The sequence below is a fragment of the Enhydra lutris genome, unplaced genomic scaffold (assembly GCF_002288905.1).
Source record: "Enhydra lutris kenyoni isolate GAN:26980312 unplaced genomic scaffold, ASM228890v2 scaffoldscaffold5, whole genome shotgun sequence".
Lineage (NCBI taxonomy): Eukaryota > Metazoa > Chordata > Mammalia > Carnivora > Mustelidae > Enhydra > Enhydra lutris.
Window position 1 is genome coordinate 53,856,842 of NW_019154089.1, and position 22,090 is coordinate 53,878,931.

General features: G+C 44.3%; 1 protein-coding gene across 1 annotated transcript in view; it reads right to left on the reverse strand.

Moving 5' to 3' along the window:
- LOC111141151 (PDZ domain containing 2) overlaps nt 1-22,090 on the reverse strand; it is a 222,257-nt gene that overhangs the window by 75,092 nt on the left and 125,075 nt on the right. Inside the window, exons 2-4 of the mRNA XM_022493511.1 lie at nt 13,990-14,491; nt 4,514-4,656; nt 1,452-1,584 (exon numbers count right to left, since the gene is read on the reverse strand). Coding sequence (XP_022349219.1) covers nt 1,452-1,584; nt 4,514-4,656; nt 13,990-14,491 — 778 coding nt within the window. The remainder of the gene's footprint in view (nt 1-1,451; nt 1,585-4,513; nt 4,657-13,989; nt 14,492-22,090) is intronic.

Genomic DNA, 22,090 nt, shown 5'->3' on the forward strand with positions numbered 1-22,090 from the left:
TTTTATGTATGGTATAAGCAAGTGATGAGTGGACCTTTTTTGTTTTTATTTTATGATTTCTTTGTGTTCATGTGTTTGTGGGAAACAGCTTGACCTAGAAAAGGTTTTCTCTTCCCCATTTTCCGAAGTAGCAGGAGAAAGAAGTCAGTATAGAAAAAAGGTTTGGTGGCCATGGTATGCTTGTGCAGGAAATCCCCCCACCCCACACCCCCCATTCTTGAGCCACACACTGTGGGGAGGTGGGCTGTGCAAACACAGGCCTCAGTCTGTGTGAGTGTTTAAGACCCGATGGTGCTTTTCAAACCCCATCACCTCTGGCTGAAAGGGAACTTGCTTGTCCTTCCCTTGCAGCATTTCCTTCTTATGGAATTCAACAGACTGAGAGGGAACATTCCTGTTCTGCTCCCCTTCCTGTCCCTACTGAGGAGACACCAGGGCGCCCCATGGTATCTCTGGGAGGGGAGGAGTGGGCCTGTGAGTGGAGACGGTCTCAACCCCTGCCTCCAGGGCCTCAATGCCAACCCTTCCTCCCAAGTCTGTGCCAAGGATCTGTGTTGCTGTTGGAAGCCCGAGAGTCCAGGTTAACAGACTGGTGACAGGTGTAAAAGGAGGAAAACAGACTTTTCAGATAGTTCAAAATATTCTAATTATTAAATACTCCAAAAATAGGCAACATACCTTGTAATCTAAGAGAGAAAATATAGAAAAACCTGTGGATGTTAGGTTCAAAAAAGTACTAGGTATAATGAGGAAAGAATGAGTCCTACTGGCAAGAGTGTGTTGCTGTGAAGGGTTAGGACTGGGGTGGCTTCCCATCAGTGCTTCCATGCATGAGAACGAGGCCTAGTAGCTCCCTCGCACTAACTCCTGAGGCCTGTGGGCGCTTTCCTGTCTTATCAACAGCAGAGGGGACCGTGGAGCAGAAGCAAGTGGGCTCAGGTCCTCCTCTTTCTGGTCACACTACTGAAGAAGCCTGCAGCCTTCATCCAGGGCACTGAGGCTGGTGACACCAGGGGACGAAGTGGATGCTGGGGGCCCAGGACATTGGCACCCTTTCCTCCTCCGGGACCTGGGAGAGGTGCAGCTCCACACCTTTCCTGCATCCCTGCCGCCCAGTGGACATCCATGTCTCCTCTTTGGCTTCTCCCTGGAAGAGGTGCTACTCTCTCTACCTTGTCCTTCTGTCCTCCCTACCACCCCCCACCCCATTTCCTTAGTCCTATTACTGCTCTTCCATCTACTAAATATTTCAGCTCAAGGCCGCTCACATGGGCTTGTCCTGGAGAATCACGGCCATTTAAATGGCCCCGGTAAACTTGCAAGTAGGTGTGGAGTGAGTGTGTGTGGCACAAAGTGTGTGTGAGTGTGTGGGGGGAGGGCTCAAATCCAAATTCACCACCGATTTTAATATTAAAAATATTAAAAACTAAAACCAAAAACAAACTACCTACCTTGCTGGCTACCACCAGCTGAACCATTCCAGTGGCGGAGCGGAGAATGGCCACCGCTTCCTCATGGGAGAGCCCCACCAGTAAGTGACCATTGATTACCAGCAGCTCATCTCCTAAGGACAGTCTGCCGTCCCTGAGGAAATGGAGATGGGGGGAAAAAAATCCCTTGTCAAGATATTCTGGACTTGAGAAGGGACATTCTCCTGGAGCTGGGGAGGGTCATGAGAGGGCACAGTTAAAATCAGGCTAAGGAAAAAGCAGAGATGGCCAGTGATAGTTTGGGCTGGGACGTTTCCTTTCGTCTGGCTGGGTCCCGATGCCCACCTAGGGAAGCTCCATGATTTCACACGATCACCTGGCAGCGAGCAAGCTCTTAAGTCACTACCATTCCCTGCATCAACCTTAATGAAATGCCTCCGGTACAGGGGGACACAATGACAGAGGAATTGAGACCCCCAAGGTTTTTGGATAGTCTAGTCATTCCATCCATTCTCAATCCTAACGCCATCCTGTCCTCGCAACTGAGTTGGCAGCTCAGTCTGAGCTAAGCGCCCCAGACAAAGGTATCTTAGACTCAACAGAAAGCCTTCTCTAACCTGCTGTCCTCTCTCTTTCCAGGTGACATGGCCCTGGCCAGATTTCCTCTGTGGCACCTGGTGTGCTACAGATGTGCGTGTGCTTGTGGTTCCCCCGCTCCCAACACACACGCAGTTATAGGACCTTGAGGATAGAGCCTCTCACCGCCATTTCCATCCTACAGCCTGGCTTCCTCAGGAGGATGAATACAAAATTGACCAGACTGACCAACGGACTGCTATTGCAGGTATCAGACCTGGTCTACAAATGTGTTCCTTTATTCCTCCAAAGTGAATTATAACTAACTGAAAGCTTCCTTCCCACTGGGCTGGGGCTGCCTGCACTAGGCGGGGTCAAGGGCCTGGGGTGGCACACTTGCCAGGGCATCGTGCAGGTGTCCTCAATCATGATGGATCAACAGTCCAGTGGGTTCCCCTTGAACCTCCAATGGTCTAGTTCTCCATGATCCCAAAGGGGCCAAAGGTTTTTCATCTCCGTTGCTAAATATGGGACAGGAAATCTGAGGGAGGTGATCCCTAAGCCTAGGGTTCCACCATCCCCTCTGAAGGCTTTCCATCAACACCCAAGGTGCTGCTCAGGGACCTTTGCCTGTCTGCAATATTCCTAGATTCACGCAGCTTTCTCTCCAATGTGTCGACTCTTTCCACCTTGGTTTCTTTCAGCAAATCAACCAGCTTCTCTCCATCCTTTCCTCCCTCATTAGTTTTCCTCTCAGTTCTCTAGGGCATGCATTATAATCTTTTCCATGAATTTAGGCTTTCACGAAGATAGGAGGCATCGGAGACTTCTGATAGCCTCTGATTTCTGTCCTTCAACAATCCCTAAAGCAGAAAAATGCTAAGAACCCTTTTAGTTGCTTAGACTGAAAAGAGAAGGGGAATAGGAAGCAAACAGAGAACCTCAAGGAGGCGTGTGGGTGGCCACCAAGAAAGAGAGGGATTCAGGACTAAAACAGAATACAAAGTTCTGACCAGTGTTCTTGAACTTACTCAAGACCATCCCTACCCCCTTCCTTTTTCTTATTTCCCTTTTCAATTCCATTCGTCTCATCTCCTGTTAGTAGCTAGAATGCCCCACATTTGAATTATATACTCCAGAAGCAGAGAGACACATGCACACAACTCCAGGCTAAGGGTGAAGAGAAAATGGTGAAACCCACTAGAAACAGCCCACATAGAAAACAGACAAGAACAGTTCTATATAAGTTTATCTCTGGGAACAGGAATTTCCCAATTGTCAACTTTCCAAAGACATGCTAGAACCTAAGATCTAGGATTAGTGGGAAAACGGTTATCTGATGGGAGTTCCTCAAAGCATATCTCATGTGGGAAATTTAGTGATGCTTTTCTGGATAAAAACTAAGGTCTTAATCCTTCCATAATGACTGTTGCCCAGGTAACTGACAAGTGCAGTCATTCGTATCTCTAGTTGTTAGCATCTTACTCTGAGACTAGAATTGGGACATGACACACATTGATAGTTTGTACCCTTGACCTCTCCTTTGTCTTCCAATCTTTGCCTCTGGTTCCTTCAGGTCCACTTCATGAGATATATTTTTCAAAGCCGTCTCGGTCTAAGGCAGGCCAACGCCACTCTGGTTTGCCCTATCCCCCTTATAATGATGGTACCTGGACTGAACCCCAAATTCCCAACTAGGTTTACCTCCCTCATCTGGGAAACTCTACCTTTATACACCTACTGCATACGTGAGGGCACACACATGTGCATCCACCCCAGCGTGCCTTGCCAACAGTAGACACCCCATATACACAGAAGCAATCAGCTAGCAAGGCAAAAGCATATGTACAGTTTGGGACAGTTGCATCCTTATAACTCCAAATGGACTTCTTTGTACATGCTCTGCCTAAGCACTGTCATTCTTCCTACTGAAGACGATAGCTAAGATTAAAAAACATGTTTTGAAGTATGAATTGTTCAGGTCACAAGAAGAAAAATTCACATTTACTTTTTTCCCCTTGGCATCTCCATGACACACGTATATAACTGTGTGTTGAATCCTGGTGGACCTGACACAGCACATGAACTGCGGTCACATTTAAAAGCAATTACTTTCTCAAGTCATTAGCCACGATCTTATGGGGGTTAAGATGTCAGAAATGTGGTGTTCTGTTGTGTAGCATGATTTTAATAGGGAACCACATATTACCAGTATCTCAAAAGTCAGGATAAGTAGCCATCACTTGAAACTCAAAACAGATTAGAAAGAAATCTGATTTCTTCTCCTGATTCAGAGGAGCCTGCACCATCTCCAGCAAATTACCCACTTCCTGTGCCCAGAGGTGTGTTTAATTGGAACTGCTCATGCCTGATTTTCTTCCATGCTCCAGCATATTTTATATGAACCGTAATTACCAGGGCTTTGACCAAGTGGAAGAGTCCTACACCCGGAGGAAGGGAAGGGAGAGGATGAGGAGGCAGAGAAAAAGGGAGAGTTATCTAGTCACCTGTGAGCGGCACCTCCTTCCTTCACTTGAGTGACAACGATAGCGTGAGGTGAGCGCTTTGATCCTCGGCCTCCACTAACCTGAATTCCCAGCCCATCCGATTCTTTAAGCAGCTCCATCTTCCATATCCGGCCAACTTCCTCCTTGGAAGAAAGAGTGAGCACACTATGAAGTATATGGACAGACACATGGCGTTGACCCAGGAGAGTGGAACTGTTAGGTCAAGCCAAATACCCATCAATTGTCAACAGGTGTTGCAGATGACCGCAGAAGAAAAAGCTCTGTGTGCTGGATCGGAGTCTGTAGCTGCCAGTCCCGTCTAACAGAATGTTCTATGATGACGGAAATGTTCTATATTTGCACAATCCAACAGGGAGTCACTAGCCACATATGGCTATAGAGTGCTTGAAATGTGGGTAGTAGCAACTGAGATGCTAAATGTTTTACTTCATTTGGTTTTAATTAAATTAAATAGCTACCTGTGGCAAGTGGCTATAATATTGGATGGCAAAAGTGATTATCCAATTTCCTGACCGGGATGCTGTTAAATAAAGCTTCTTCTGCCTGAAACCCGGACACCATTGTGTGTGTAAACACTGGCTGTGTCTGGGTTCCATTTATTTACACACGGCTACTAATTAATAAAGGAAGATGAAAGGAAGGCAAAGATAGGCCTTGGTGCTGGGAGACGTCAACTAATTTGAGCCCAGCTCTGCCACTTAGTACTGATGAAAGTCTTTATGCCTAAAACCCTTTCCTTGCCTCTAAAGTGGGGATAATTATGAATACTTTCAGGTTTGTCATTAGGAGTAAATGAGATATTTATGGAAGCAGCAATGCTTCTGGCACCTAGTAGAGAAATAATAAATGTTGACTGGTAACGTTACATTATCTGTATATGCACATACATATGGTAGAACCATCATACTGTAATATATCCAATGGTACTGTAATAGTGTTGCATTGTGACAAATGGTAGCTACAGTTGCGGTGAGTGTAGCATAATGTGGAGTTGCCCAATCACTACATTCTACACCTGAAACTGATGTAACATTGTGTGTCTACTATACATCATTAAAAAAAAAAAACCCATCATGTTGAATTGAATCTCAAACCTCCGTAGAACATAAAAATGAGATCTTTGGTGGGAGAAACCAAAACAGGAAATTAATTGATGAGCTTGTTATTGGCTTCTATAGACATTGGTCTATACACTCTTTAAATACATTAAAACATGCTTCAACCCTTATAAAAATCTATTCTTTAAAAAAACTCATTGTGTCTCTAAGTCCTCTGGACTGCTGGTAGTTTTTCTGCTTTGGTTAATTCTTCACTTGACTCCCTATTTTACCCTGAGGATGCAGACATGAGCTGATGTAAAATGTTTGAGTTCCTTCAGATACTTGCTTTTTCAGAGAAATGAAAGCAAAACCTTCCAAGGTGATTTACTTTGGGGGGGGGTGTCTTACGTTAGGCAACTCCTGTAAGTTCTTTTTCTCTCTAGATCTATGGGTATTGGTCACAATGCATTCCTCAACATATAAAACAAAAACCATGTCCTTTCCTCATCCATCACGAAGGTCCGATGGAACCATTAAGGTCCAATATGGACAAAGCCATCCTCCTCCTAGAAAGAGGCAACCTTCCCATTTAAGCTGCATACAAAACAGGAAGAATGTGAGGTATTCAGAAAATCTGAAATACACACCGTCAGAGACTAAAATGAAACTTTATGCAATAGTAAAAAAACCAGATGTTAAACAGTCATGGATGTGCAGCAATAGGAATGTCTGGGGAAATTATTAACAGACAGCGACCTGCTGGATCCTCTGCTTTCTCCAGACAGCCGTGCTCCGTGGGGGTCCACGGCTCCGGGAACGTGCAGTGGTGCCAACGGTCTCCCTCATCTGCTGACCACAGACAAACGATGCCTGTCTGGCCAAATGTAACTTCAGAAGTCACTGGCTTACCACAGTCGTTCATGAACTTGTCAACAATCCCTATATCATCCAGTCACTTCACTTTGGACTCCATGGTTTTTGGTTTGTTGCCTCTGACCTCTGGAACACCTTTTTCTCTTCTCCATTCAGAAATAACGTCCCTGGGCTTCAAAGCATCTCACAGCTCCACTATTTCCAAAAAGCCATCCTTGAGAGTCAGTGCTACTGATGAGATGGCAAATTTCAACACTTCTAGTATATGAGGCGCTGTGGCCGAGTAGACAGCCCAAAGGGAACAAATTCAGGGATGTGCTGACTAGCTGTTGTCCTGGCTTACTGGGCATCCCACTTGAGCACAGGGGTAGACCTATGGCTGCCTCCCTAGGCCTAACAAAGTAGCTGAGAAACTAGGACATAAAGGTGGCTTGAGATGTTCTTTCCATGGAAGATATGCCATGGCTACTAGGGTCTTGAAGATATGGGACAGTGTTCCTTCCTTGCCCAGTACAGAAAAGCTGTGAAATCCTTTCCCCAAAGCAACAGGGAACATTACTAGAGTCCAGAAATGAGCAAATCCATTGGGTTTTTGCCCCAATTAGTAAAAGCCTATCCATCCCATTACAAGCTGCACCATCATCTCCCCCATCTTACCATCTTTTTGTTAAACAGAACATGTTACGTATGGTTCACAGAGAGTATGACAATACTTGATACACAATCCTTTCTCATTTTTAAATGCTTTTAGAAATAGAACTTGTGGTAAGAAACATGCAAAACTACGATCATGGAGGAAGAGTAATGACTTAATGTATCCTCGTTATGAAAGAACTAAAGACAGTTTTCATTAGGAGCACTCACATGCCCTCTTCATACCCATACACACACAAATGGCTGAATGTAAAATAAAACACATATCTAAAAAAAAATATGGCTTCAGAGGGCAGGGATGACCAATCTGTAATACAGCCCCCAAGTATGCTAGTCAAGAAGCAGATCTTCGTTTTCACTTTTATCCAGTAGCATGAGTTTTTCCCTCCATAACTGTAACTCTAAGCGGGGAGTTCAAAGACGTCCATGCAAGTTTCCCTGCTCTGGAATTTCTTGATCATCTAATGAGGAGTTCAGAGGTACACAAAGGAAGGCACAAACAGGAAGAAAGAGGCAGATGTTATCAGTCTCAATTGTCCAACTGTCGGCATTAAATCTAGCTGCCCACGGATAAAAGCAGTGTTCAGTTACAAATAATATCGGCGTCTGAAGTTTATGAGGCTAAACCTGGCACTGGCAGAAAATCAACAGGCCAACTTAAATATGATAATATGAAGTATATTTCCAACTGCCCCCTTACAATTCCACTTGGGTATCTAATAACACACTTCAGAATGGTCAAAACAGGACTGCCCCCCTCTCACTCCTGGCTTTCCCACCTCCAAGGAAAAGGCACCATCATCTGCTTAAGCTAAAGAGGATATGCAAACTAAAAGCCCACAAGCTATCCTTGATTCCTCTCTCGATTTCCTATATGCAAATCGTAAGCAAGATCTGTGGGTTCTACTTGCGAAACACACCCACATCCATCTACTTCTGCTCTCTGGCCACCACCGCTGCCAAGATCATCAATATCTCTAGCTTGGGTTAGTACAGTAGCCTCCAATCTGATCTCCCTTTTTATTTTTTGCTCGCCTACAATCTCCTATTCTCCATTATACATCTAGGGTGAATTTTTTTTTAAAGATTTATTTATTTTATTTTATTTATTTTTTTTAAAGATTTTATTTATTTATTCGACAGAGAGAGAGATCACAAGTAGGGAGAGAGGCGCAGAGAGAGAGAGAGAGGAGGGGAAGCAGGCTTCCTGCTGAGCAGAGAGCCCGATGCGGGGCTCGGATCCCAGGACCCTGGGATCATGACCTGAGCCGAAGGCAGAGGCTTAACCCACTGAGCCACCCAGGCGCCCCAAAGATTTATTTATTTTAGAGTGAGAGAGAAAACATAAGCGGGGGCAGAGGAAGAGAGAGAGAATCTCAAGCAGTCTCCTCATTGAGCATGGAGCCTGATGTGGGGCTCGATCCCAGGACCCAGATATCATGACCTGAGCTGAAATCAAGAGTTTGCTGCCTAACTGATTAAGCCACTCAGGCACCCCTCTAGGGTGAACTTTTAAAATACATACATCATGATGCACTCAGCTTAAACCTTCCAACAGCTCCTACTAGACTCAGACTGGGGTCTGAATCTTTGAGATGGCGCACCCAAACCTCTCCATCTAGTCCCGCCCATGCTCCCAAACCACCTCCTCGTGCTCTCTCCATCACACACTGTGCTTCGGTCTCTCTGCCCCCGGGGACACTCCATCACTCCTGCCTAGGACAGCTGCAAGGGCTGTCTCCTCCCTGGAAATATTCCGCCCCCAGATTTTGCAAGGCTTCCTTTTCCTGACACTCAGGCTTCAGCTCAAACATTGCCTCTTTAAGGAGGTCTTCACTGGTACCTATTTCTGCTAACTCCCCACCAGGATGCAGCCCAGGCACCTTTCACTTTACTGCTTGTTTCATTTATAGTACCTGTTTCACCACATAATGTTTAGGTTCACCTATTTGCTTGTTAATTGCTTGTGGCCCCTTCTCTGTGATAAATGCACCGGGATAGAACCTTGTCTCTCATTTATCAACGGGTTCTCCAGCAACTAGAACAGTGCCTAGCATATAACAATATTGCATAAATTCCACGGAATTAACAAATTCAGGATGTTTATATACTAATCTTATGGTTTTTCAGAAGTTATTGAGAGTGACATTAAGAGGCTTGCCCAGATGGGAAACCTGCATGTTTGCCAATGTTTAGCGTGTGAACACCCAATCCAGTTGTAGAGACGACTGAGTTCTGAAACAGATTCTGTCTAGACAGATGGCTCAAGCCTTTGCTTCCTTTTACACCGGCTTAAAGGGCAATGAGACTGTCAGCCTGTTGAGAATAAGCCAAAACACGCAAAACTGGTTGCCATGGACTTTTGTATTAATGCTGTCAAAGTGCTACCCTTTCCTATAAAACGCCAATTACTGTATGATGCTCACACAGGCATCTCTTCAGAGAGGCAAAAAAAGAGAAGGGATTTATTTACAAAACAGAGGTGGTACATTAAAGGGAGCTGTCTCAGCAGCATTTAAATGACCTCATCTTCTGCTGGAACCAAAAATAATATTTCACAATCGCATCTTTTCTCCAAATGTGAGAAGAAACATCATCCAACTAGAATTTTACTGCAAATACAGCAAATCATCTGGCGCTAGTTGCAGACATAGATTTTGAGGCTGTTTGTCTGTCCCTTCTTATTTACAACGATCAGTCAGAAATGAAAAGATATGTGACCCATGTCAGAGCTGTGGTTCTGGAGTCATCAGACCAAAATGTTCAGTTTATGGGTGAGGAGATGGAAGCTCAGAGGAAGAACGGGGCAGCCTGATGGCCACAGATTGGGGGAGGAAGAACTAGGGGTAGAACCTGGTGTCCCATCTCTCAGGCCCAGAGCTTCCAGATGCCTTCATTACTAAACATCTGCAGAGCACCTACAGGTGCAAGGCAATGAGCCAGGACACAAAGATAAAAAGGTCCTTGCCCTCCAAGTCTACTGGCGACACGACAGGCCACACGGTAATTGGAGTATGTGGGATTCATGCATTGATGAAGACCGAGAAGGGGCACCGCAGGAGCCCAAAGAGGAGATATCTAGAGATGGGACAGATGGCAGAAGGGTCACGGAAGCCTCCTAGAGGAGTGTGTCATGGTGTTTTGTCCCCCAGAAATGGAAGAAGCTAAGCTGCACGGGGGAGGGGAGGAGAAACCGGATAGCAAGAGCAGCAAAGGTTCAGAGGAGACAGTGAGCACAGTCTTTCGGAAAAAATTGTGGCTAATTCAGCCCAAACAGGGCAGGAACAAAGCAGTGAGAGACGAAGGCAAAAGGTTAGGTAGGGATCAGACAGTGAAAGACCTCCTGAGCCTCACCGAGCTACGGAGTTCAGGTATTACTCTGAAGGTAAAGTGGACCCACCCAGAGGGCTTATGCTGTGGAGTGTGTGAGCGCGCACGTGTGCGCCTGATGCGCTCTTTAGAAAGGTCTCTCTGGTTGCCGTGGGGACAGCGGATAACGGGATGACACTGGACAGTGGGATGGGCAGCAGAATACTATGACCACCCACGTGGGAAATGAAAGCAGCTTGGCCCAGACAGAGAGCTGCAGGAGTGGGAGAGAGGAGTGAGGTGTGTGGGGAGACCCCAAGGGGAGCCAGGGCGGACAGGACTTGGTGATCAGCCGGACAGGGGGAAAGAAAGAGGGCAGCATTCCAGTTGACTGCAGGATACCAACTGTTCCAATTTGCTGGGATGAAGGCATTTCCCGGGATGTGGGCTTGTCTGCACAAAACCAGGGAAAGTTCTAGACAAACCAGGTGAGAGACTGCTAGTTGGAATCTCAGGTTTCTGGCTTGGGCAACTTTACAGGTGGCGGGACCTGGAATACCAGTGCCGGCTTGGCGGTGCGGGAAAGTCATGCATCGAGTTTTAGGCATGATGTGAGATATGCAAGATGGAGATGTACTATAGGCTGGTGGTGGAAAGCTCGGGGTGGAGGGCGCAGGAGAGAGGTAAAGGAGCAGACACGGACTGAGGAGAGACATTACCACATAGAAGGATAGAAGTTCATCCAGTGACCATGGAGAGGCTTACTAGACTGGGACCATCCTCGTACTGTTTCTGCTTGACGCAAACATCAGGGAGGACTCAGGAGATGTCCTGGGTGTGACTTGCCTTCTGAGTTTCCTTTTCCTGCAGATTCAGGCCTGGGGCAGCCTTGTTGAGGGTCTAGGGGAGAGGTCTGATACTGTACAGGGTGAATTACAAGCGTTAGGGGGAGACCACAAATGGACCCATAGACACACACACCAGCTATGAATAAATCTGCCTGGCTGGCAAACAGTAGGATTCTTTTTTTCACTGTGATGTGACTAAGTTGTATGTATTTTTGACCATGCCGCATTAGAAAAACACACATCTGTAGTAAACAGGCTTGCAAGAACTTTCCCCTTGGATGAGCAATGGTCTTCCCTAGACAGGGAGTAAGGAACTCTGACCTCAGTTCTAAAATTTCTTATCTATGTCCTAAGAGATTATGTTTTAGACAATGGGCCCACTTTTATAGTTTAAAAGATTAATCTGGTTGCAAATGTATTATTATGTGTTAATATTTTATAGAAACATATGGCTTTTTAAAAAGAAGATATTTATTAGAGGAAACGTGTCCTATAATTCTGTTAAAGGGAAAGAGGATATGAAAACAAAGACTGAAGATTTATTTTCATGTTACAAATAACAGTCTATGAAAAAGAAGCATCTGACAAACAAAAATGGGCTGAATCATTATAAGCCTTTTCTGTAATTTATTAAGTCTTTGTAGATATATTAAATCATTAATAAAGCAGAAACAGAACAATGCTGACATGTTTAATCTCCCATTATTCAAATGGAATGGAATTTTTTACCCCAAGGGCTTAAGAGGTAAATACCTAATTTTTGCTTTCCTGGAAATTCCATTTTAGTATGACCTTGGGCTCATCCCAGAGTAAAAATAAAAATCTCCTCAGCCCAAGAACCTACAGGACCTTCTGTGACGGTCTACTGGTTCCAATCTGGGTGCTACCTGGATGTGGGGGAAGCTATGAAGACCTACATCTTGCCAACTCAATCAATCCGGGGTATGTGCATCAAACGATGATGCTTCTGGGGTTGAAAAGGGTGCTAAAATATATTCATGCCTGAAAGGATGTGTGGCCCATGCTGACTTTCTAAGATGGAAAGTATAACCCAGGGTCAATACTCAGCCTACAGATTACAGATAGTTATGAAGAATGCAAATTCCAGAGGGCAGGTCTCTTCTTTCTGTTGGCACGTGGTTTTAGAAAAATGTCCCAAAGGCAAAAGACCTAGTTTGTTTTTTTTTTTTTAAATCACCATTTCATTTATGTCTTCTTGGGCATTTGACCTTGAGTGCAAAAACCAGGCAAAGAAACTCTGATACGTGTAGCCTTCAGATAGTCTAATCCAGAAATTCAATTTTATGTTACAGCCTTTAGTTAAGATGAGCAGAGAATAGTAGCCTCTTAAACGCTTTTTTTTCCTTTTAAAGTCATTTCCAAATTATTTCCAAATGAAATCCTGTTCTTTGGACTATATATGAGATTCAATCTCTTCTGGAACTTAAACCTTCAAAATGATTAAGAGAACCAACACTCCCTAACTTACTCACTGTAGGCTTTCTGTGTATTCATAATTTAATCATTTGGAGAAAAAGTCATATCCAAGTAGAGTATTACCAATAAGAAACACATTATAATCTTATTGCCCTTAATTCTTTTTTGAGAGGGACCATAAAGTTTGTAGAGAATCATTGATAGAGACATTACTTTTTTCTTCTCCTTCATTTACACCTTCCATCTACAAATCATGCCTCCTCTGGGTAAGGCTTTATGAAGATCACTGAGAACCTCCGATGAAGGAACACGGTCCCCCGAGAGAGGGGTTATTTTAATTCCTCTCCTCTCATTAAGCAGATCAGCTGTGATTACAGAGATATGCGTGAAACAGACTTACTAGAAATTCTATTCACTGCCAGGGCACCATTTCAGCAGTATGCAAAGCTGAACTTGATACTTCTTCTGTGCCCATTTTCTATCTTTCCAACTTTCTCTTTCATCCCAAAAGGGTGTCTCATGGAGGGACTCAGAGAGGAAACCAATCAGAAACCACGTAGCAAGTAACTGCTTCATTAGGAACCCACAAGAATATGTGCCAAGAGGAATCTTGGAAGGAACATGCTTACCCTAGAGCTATTTCACTTCAAGAGAGAATGCTGGTTATAACGAAGGAGGTGGTTTGGGGCTAGAAGTGTACCCAGCACCATTCAGAGTATACCACATCTGCTTTGTCTTTAGGGAAGACTAACCCTGACCATCACAGCTGGATATCATAGTATCAGAGACTTCTGTGAAATTTCCAAACTTCGCTGGAATTCAGCAATTTAATAACATGAACCCATAAATATGCCACTGGTTTTGAAGTGTTAAAAAGAAAAGCAGATGCTTCTCTGCATGGTGAACATCCTTCCTGCGTAGTGCTGAGGCTCGAAGGTTCATGCTATCAGCTGCCACCAGGAATCCTTGGCCTTGCCGTGGCAATTCCACTGGGGACGGCAGTGATAAATAATGATGCAGTTCAAGTACTTTATCTGGGGCTCATATGACTCAAATTATACCACAGAAGGCTTGAATTTTCCACTTAGCACCACTCAACTAGCTCTTTATTTAAGTAGGACAAAATGACTTGAATTTTTTTTTTTTGTTACTGTTCTGTCCTCCGACAATTTATCATAATAAATGTGTTGGCTTCTAAATACAAGGCCATCTTAGATATATTTTCTAAGCCTTAAAAGCAACTTCAACAGTATTTCTTTTAAAATTCAGGCTCTATAATCAAAGCAAAGCTTACCCGTGCCAGGCAGTCACTCGATTGGAAGTCTGTCTTCCCAGATTTTGAGAAGCGGCGTTTGTCATTGCTTGTGGGTAGAGAAGCATCTGTCTTTGGAATGCTATGCTCCGTCCCTCTGTCTGCTTCTGAACTGTCTAGATGGGATCCAGCCAGCTCCTTGAGAGATTCTGGGCCATTTTCTAGCTCAAAAGCATGACCATTTCCAAGTTCAGGGTCTGGGCCGTTGTCCGACTCAGAGATGGGGTCATTGTCCAACTCACAGCCAGGACCGCTCTTGGGTTCTTCAGTGGCCTTCTGGGGAGAAGGCCTGGAAATGACTCCAAACTTTCTTGCTCGTTTTCCCTTTTTCACAGCTTGGTCACCCAGCTCCAAGGTCGGTGTCTCTCCTGGTTCAGAGCTGTTGCTACTGCTGCCATTGTAAGGAGAGTGGACTTTGTGTTTGAACCGGCGCAGCATGATCAGGTAGATGAAGCCGCCATTCCAGCACTGTTCAGCCAGGTAACTGCAACAAACACAGACGTGCCGGTTAACACCCCCAGAACAGCGTTCTTGACTAGTGCATTGGGCTGATGCACTCAGCAGCCCACACGGGACCCGTGTGATTTACCCACCTGCCCAGGTAACCGAGGTACTGAGCTTCTTACAGAGGCTCAATATGCCATTGTTTTAATCTACATAATTGCTGATGTGCAAAAGAACCCCAGAACAAACCAAAACCCCCATGAACTAGACATTACTAAAGAAAACACCCTACAGTAGGTAGTCAGAAATGGACTTTTCTAGTCACAGAGCCAATCTTAACATGGGATTAAAAAAGGCAGTAATTCTCCATTTCCTCAACGATGCCTTGTATTAGAATTACGCAAGCCTCGCATTCACATAGTTTATAAAAAAATTTTTTTTAAGATTTTATTTATTTATTTGACAGAGAGAGATCACAAGTAGGCAGAGAGGCAGGCAGAGAGAGGAGGAAGCAGACTCCCCACCGAGCAGAGAGCCCAACATGGGGCTTGATCCCAGGACCCTGAGATCATGATCTGAGCCGAAGGCAGAGGCTTTAACCCACTGAGCCACCCAGGTGCCCCTATAAAATTTTTTTTTTTTTTTTTTTAACAGAGAGAGAGAGAGAGATCACAAGTAGGCAGAGAAGCAGGCAGAGAGAGAGGGGGGGGAAGCAGGCTCCCTGCTGTGCAGAGAGCCTGATGTGGGGCTTGATCCCAGGACCCTGAGATCATGACCTGAGTTGAAGGTAGAGGCTTAACCCACTGAGCCACCCAGGCGCCCCTAAAAATTTTTTTTAAGTGAACCTGCCCCATGTGGGGCTTGAACTCACAACACCGATATCAAGAGTCGCAGGACCCACGGACTGAGCCAGCCAGGCACTCCTCCATTCATATGCTTTTGCCACAATTACTCTGCAAGTCCCCGGGGGAAAGAACAGCTGAAACAGACTGAGGAGAAATGTGAGGTTCTGCTCTTAGGATCAAAGTATCAGCTGCAGAAGAAGGACCTCTGCCTCACAGCACTGAAGTGAGAAGAGAGCAGAGGGGGAGGGTGCCGGCTGGGATCAAGATGCAACCGATAAGCGGTCAACGGTCCGCTACATTGAACGCGCGTCAAGTTCACTTCCTGATAATAGTTCTAGTTCGGGTGGTTCCTGGCGCACAAGGAGTGTCATTTTCAGTCGGGGTATCGCATTAAGAGGAACCCCAACATAATGAGAAACATGCAGACATGGGGTGACTGGGACCAAGAAGCCTGTTGGAAAATGTGTCAACCAGGAAAAGTGAGAGGGGAGAGGGATGCTTAGCTCAAAGCAGACAAGCCCGGCTTGGGTTGCGTTTCATGCACTTGAGGAGCAGCAAACGCTCAGAAGCAGGAAATTGCATAAATGAGATGAAGCGAGTGAAGCCTGACCCACAAGAACGGCTCCAGATCTCAAGGACTAACCATAGACAGAACACCCAACGAGATAAGTAATTGGTGGTGTTCAGGACCATTAAAGCTTCAGCAGAAAAACCCACACTTGATCCAAGTCAGGAAACCAGGCTAGGCTAGACCCTCCACTCATGCCACCCAAGCTAAGGACACGCAAACCCCAGATGAACCCAGGAAAATGCCTTCACCGTGGAACGCTGCCACATTCTACACATCACTGGGTCACAAGCAAAGAATGTCAACAACCAAACCCTTAACGAGTTGGACCTGCTTCCAGTCTTCATGTGCCCACAAAGAGAAAGCCAATGTCCTCAATAAGTGAAAAGCGGAGAACTTTTTCAAGTATGCCAAGCTAGCTGCTCTCTCCCCAGGCCTGCAGCTCAGACCTGAGAGCTGGGGCAGTCCGTATGCAAGAAGGAGCCAGGTTATAAGGAGAGGTGACCAGCTGTGTTTGAAATGTACTAAGTTCTGGGCCAAAGCCACGTTATCACCCGCACCTAACGGTCAGGTTAATGCAATGACAGCGCTAGTCTCACTGAAGAAGAATTTCTACCATGAAGTAGAGTGAACAGAGAGAGGGGTCCTCAAACCACCTCCAGAATCAATAAAAACTTTCTTTGATCCTGGTTTATAAACCATGGTAATGAACTTACACGTGAAAGCCAGGTAGATCAAGGGTACCACACAGATCTCAGGCTGTTCTGTGTAATACAGTGAGATGAACAGGTAAAAGCAGTCAACTGGAGTCTAGTAAATGAAAATTAAACTTGGTTCTCAGCACAACTTTTCTACAGCGTTTAGATTTCGTTTTGTTGAGTTGTGTATTTTTTTTCCACCCTGGAAAAATTTCCATAAAGGTATAAAATCTTCTAAGAGTAGTTATTAGTCGGGTTGTAAGGGTTTCTTTGAGCAAATCACTACTCTTAATGCAACACATATGCCAGAGGTTATGAAAAACAGTGTTGGGGTAGTAAAAAACAGGACCAGGGAGAGAGTCAGACACCCAAGTTCTCATTCTGGCTTTGGCCTAGCCATGTAAAACTATGGGGATTATACCAAATTTCCATCAACCTACTACTAGATAAACAAAATGTAGTATATCCCTGTAACAGAATATTATTTAGCAATTAAAAAATGAAGTATACACTATAACTTAAGTGATGCAAGATTTAAAGACGCCAGACCACAAAAGGCCATATGTCATTCCATTTATAGGACATGTCCAGAATAGGCAAACCCAGAGAGACAGGAAGTAGATCAGTGGTTGCCAGGAGCTAGGGGGAAGGGAGAACTGGGACTGCTAACAGGTACAGGCTTTTTTTTAGGGGTGATGGAAATGTTCTGGAATTAGATAGTGATGATGGTCATACAGCACTGTGAATATACTCACTGAATTGTACACCTTAAAATAGTGAATTTTATGTGATGTGAACCATGTCTCAATTAAAAAGCAATAGCAGATATAATAATTCTGGCCAAGTTTTGAGTTACTTCTTTGAGTTGGCGCTCCTTAAGAACATTCTTTACGAAGAAGATACTGAGGCTCAGAAATATTTAATTATGTTCCCAGGTTCACAAAACTGCCAAGTGGTCAACCCAGGCCCTCCTGCTTTCCAAACCCCATGTGCACTGTGCAGTTGTGTTGTTTCAGTCACGCTTGTGTCCTCATCTGTAAGACGAGGGTGTTAAAATGGGTCATCTCCAAGTTGCTTTTACAGTTTAATAACTGTGAAATGCTAGTTTCTTGGGAAGACTTCTGGGGATTAAAGTAGCAGGCCATCCTGAAGGTACTGACCCAGTGCCAAGGACAAAACAGAACCCTGGAAAAACAGAAACATTCCTTGTATGTCCAAGTTGTCCTAGGTCTCCTGGACACTTACCATCAATCTGAAAAAAAATCCCACCTGGAGAGGCAATTCCTTTACAATTGCTTTAGGGATTCGATCTTTTGCATCAGAACTCTGAACCGTTGCGTGGGTTCTGAGCAGAGACCTTCTTTTTCAGGGCTGAAAAGGCAGGCCCATTCACTCAAAGTATAGGATCTTAGGTATTTCTACTCTTATGGAAGCTTCAAGAGCCTTGTGACCAAGATTATTTTATTCTTTCTGCAGGGCCCATGCTCAACAAAATTACAAAGCAAGAGGAGTTTATCTTTAGTTTGGCACCATCTCCCCATCGTCTCCAGACTTCCTAGCAATAAATAAGGCTCTGACACTTTCAGGGAACTCTATGACAGGGAACTCTGGAGACAGGGAAGTCTATTTTATTCCTTCCTGGACACTGAGACTTCTAAGGTCGTCCCAAAGACAAAGTGTAATGAATGAACTATGGATATCACAGCAAATTGGTGAGAAGACTTTTAGGCAGGGGTAGTTTTCTTGCAATTCTTCCAATCACCTTATATGTAATGCTTCCCTCTCCATCTGTACCGAAATGACTTACCTAACTTTTCTAGCACTTTCCTAGCTAATTCATGCTTCCAAATCTCTGTTTCTATTCAAAAGAATTCCTACCCACCATTAGAATCTTTAAACTTCCAAGTAAGTCTTTGAGAAAGAAGAAATGGAATACAATCCTGGTCCAGAAAATTAGGTCTTCTCTTCAACAACAACAGGTAAAATTAACCTTTTGGAGGCTTCTCTACCATGTAATTATTATTATTTTTTTGTTTCTTCCCAAAATGTAAAACTGTCTACTGGCATGTAAAGTTATTAATTCAACTCAATTAAAATTTATTTGATTTTGACCCTCCCAGGATGGTCTTAAGATGAGGAAAGATGAGCATATCCAGAAATGGAGTTCCAAATTCCAGCCTAGAGCCCTCCCTTTGAAATGTGTTGAGGTTCCTCACTTCACTTGGTCTTTGCAAGCATGTTTGGTGACTAAATCCCCTTCTACTTCCCTTTCCCCTCAAACTGTGCTTTAACAAAACAAAACAAAACAAAACAAACAAACAAACAAACAAACACAACAACTTTTGAGCACCTCCTGTTTCTTGATGATCTATCATAATTCTGGAGTCTGGGCTCTCTAGGTATGGGAAGCCTAGGAAGAGTCACAGGGGAGGTTGGGTGCTAGGAAAAGCTAGAAGGATGAAGCTGCCTGGAGTGTGAAGAACCAGGACAGGCAAACAGGAGATAAGAGAGAGGAAAAGACAGATAGGTGTTGGAAGGCCAATGACACACATTATATACCCATGCCCCAATTCTACCAAAAAAAGGCTTAGGGCAGCTGAGCAATTTTGATATTCTAGACTGTCTTGCTAATGTCCTCTGAAGAACAGATCTCCAAATGCTTTTGAAAATCCTCTTGGGCATTTGGCCATCAACTACTGATGCCTGGTACATATGTGAACCCACAGAGGGGCGCTGCCAGGCAGAACCACTGGTATATATGTGTGTGTAATTCAGAGTAAGTTGGATTGCCACCCCTGGGCATTGGCCTGTACTACAATGCCACGAAAACACGGTGTAACTCAGACAACATAAAAGAATTCTAGAACTCAGACTTTTCTGCAAAGCAGACATTCTTACTTCATCTGAGTAAGTCCGGTCCCCAGTATAGGCAACAGGAGAGCAAACACCGGTTGCAAGACATTTCTAGATGAGTTCCTAGGATGGGTTATGAGTTTTACAGAATGGGACTAACTGCTGATAGCCACTCTAATGCACAGGATGAACGGAGATCAGTTGTTCTTGCCCATGACTGCCCCTCACAGAGAGCAAGGGGAGGCTAAAAAGCTGTTTGTGGTCCTTTGAAAACCAGCTAAGCCTAATTAACCCAGAGGGCTGTCTGAGATTATAAATCTGTAGGTTCCCAGAGGAGAACGGGTTGAGAGGAAGTGTTAAATATATACAGATTAATTTCCCAATGAAGTCTTGGCTGGGAAACAGAGGGAGGCAAGCTCGGACAGCTCTGTAAGAGGGGGTGGGAGGATGAGAAACATTTCCTGGAGAATCAGATTCCCCAAGATCAGTCTGTCTCAGATGCTACCTCCCAACTACTTGGAATTTTGGGCTTACTTCTCCCCGATTCCACAACCCACCCTGGAATGAGCCAAACTTTCTTCTGGGGACTCTGTAGGCAGAACTTTTGGGCTGTATATAGTGCTGAGAAGAGTGACTGCTATCCCTGTGTGTTCACATGGCCACTTTCTAATCAGCCCTGATTATGTGGAGGAAGATGGGGCTCAGGCACCAGTAAGGCACTGAAAATAGACCAGAGTCTAGGCTTAGAGCATAAGGGACTGAACATCATATTCCAACTGCTGTATGAGAGAGGTGACTGCCCAGTTCTGCTCATTCTCACCTCCTCATCCAGCATAAACAGCTGGGGTCAGCAACTCTTTCCTCTTCTCCCTCATCTGGGGCCAAGAACAGAGAGTATGAACACATGAATCTGTCCTCTTTTTATGAAATCTGTATTTATTTTTTTTTTAATCATACAACTTGGATTGGGAGACACGGGTGGGTAGTGAAAAATACATATATTCTTAGGTATATAGGTATCTAATAGGTACATAAATAAGTATTTATTCAAGAATTTTTTTGGACCTATGATACAGTATTAGACATTCGAACTCAACCCAAATTATCAGCTGCCCAAACTTGCTACCACCATAGAGCTTAGTGGTCAAATTTAAATCACACCCATCTATCCACTGGGACAGAGATCCATGTTGCCCTGAAGGGAACTGGGGCACAGATGCTGAGAATCTGGCTACTGCTATTTCTATGAATAATAAACAATCTTTCATCTTTGATCCCAGAATCTCATGCTTTCTGCCCGCATTCATGAAACTGTGGCAGAACAACTTGGGTTAGCTTACCAGTAAAGTAAAATCACGGTTCTTGCTTTGCAGCAGGATAATCCACACAGTAACTCAGCTTATAACTGGTCCTGCTCCCCAACTTTGAATGTATAGAAGGAGCTTAATGATATATCTTTTCTTGACGCCAGCGAGTAAGAAATAAAAATAACTATGCATCTTAAACCAATACTGCGTCTTTCTTGAAGGCATATCAGACCCAGGTGAAAGAGGAGTAAGAAAAAAGGTAGGTGTTCTACCCTCTGATTCTGCAAACACTGATTAAATTCAGTGCATCGCCTCAAAGGCAGAAGCCACATTTGTGTCCAGTAGTGTTAAGTGGACTCCCTTCTGCCCTTTCCCTACTTGAATTCCATTTCCTGCAACCCTTTGCTGCAATATCTACTTCCGTGTGGAAGCAGAGCTGGTTCTCTTTCTCTTTCCTGCTAAGAGCTTCTGGATGTAAAGGGATTGGGGTGGCAGAGACATGGCAGAAAAACACTGGATAAAAAGCAGCTAAATCATGGAAAAAGTTGTTCTGATTTCCCAGCAATAAGGTATCATTGATTTTTGTATTCATCTTAGAAACTCACATCTCAAACTAATGAGCATGATCGAAATAGCTCCCATGTCAGGATGCACTACACATTTTCAAATCCAGTGTAGCTTTACAGCAAGGAAGCAGAGCTGTGGTCCTTTCCAACATATAGCAACAGGTTTACAAGAAATTCCAATTTTCCTCAAAAGTTTTCATGCAACTTATGTCTGCACAAGTCAATGTGTTTTTGTTTTTTTTTTTAAAGATTTTATTTATTTATTTGACAGAGAGAAATCACAAGTAAGCAGAGAGGCAGGCAGAGAGAGAGGAGGAAGCAGGCTCCCTGCTGAGCAGAAAGCCCGATGTGGGGCTCGAACCCAGGACCTGGGATCATGACCTGAGCCAAAGGCAGCGGCTTAACCCACTGAGCCACCCAGGCGCCCCGTCAATGTGTTTTTTTTTTTTTAAAGCCACCATCTACTTTGTTGAAAACAGAAACTCAGAAGCTAAATTAAGCAGAAAATGTGTGATCTGTGATGAGAATGGACCTAATAAAACATACTACAGAGATACTGGCCCTTAAAAGAGAACTTCCAGGCTTCTCTTTGCAACTGATTGCATTTCTTTATTAAATTACTGTGAATGAATCAGGGTTTCTTATAACTATATGAGATCAGCTTGCAGCCTATACAGAATCAAATCAAAACTCTAGCCATATAGCTTGGCTAAGTCATCCCCAGGGGGCTGGGGGGGGCAGAAGGAATGCTGGGAAAGTCAGACTTTGTTGTGCATGAATGAGTCAGTCTCACCTCATGAGC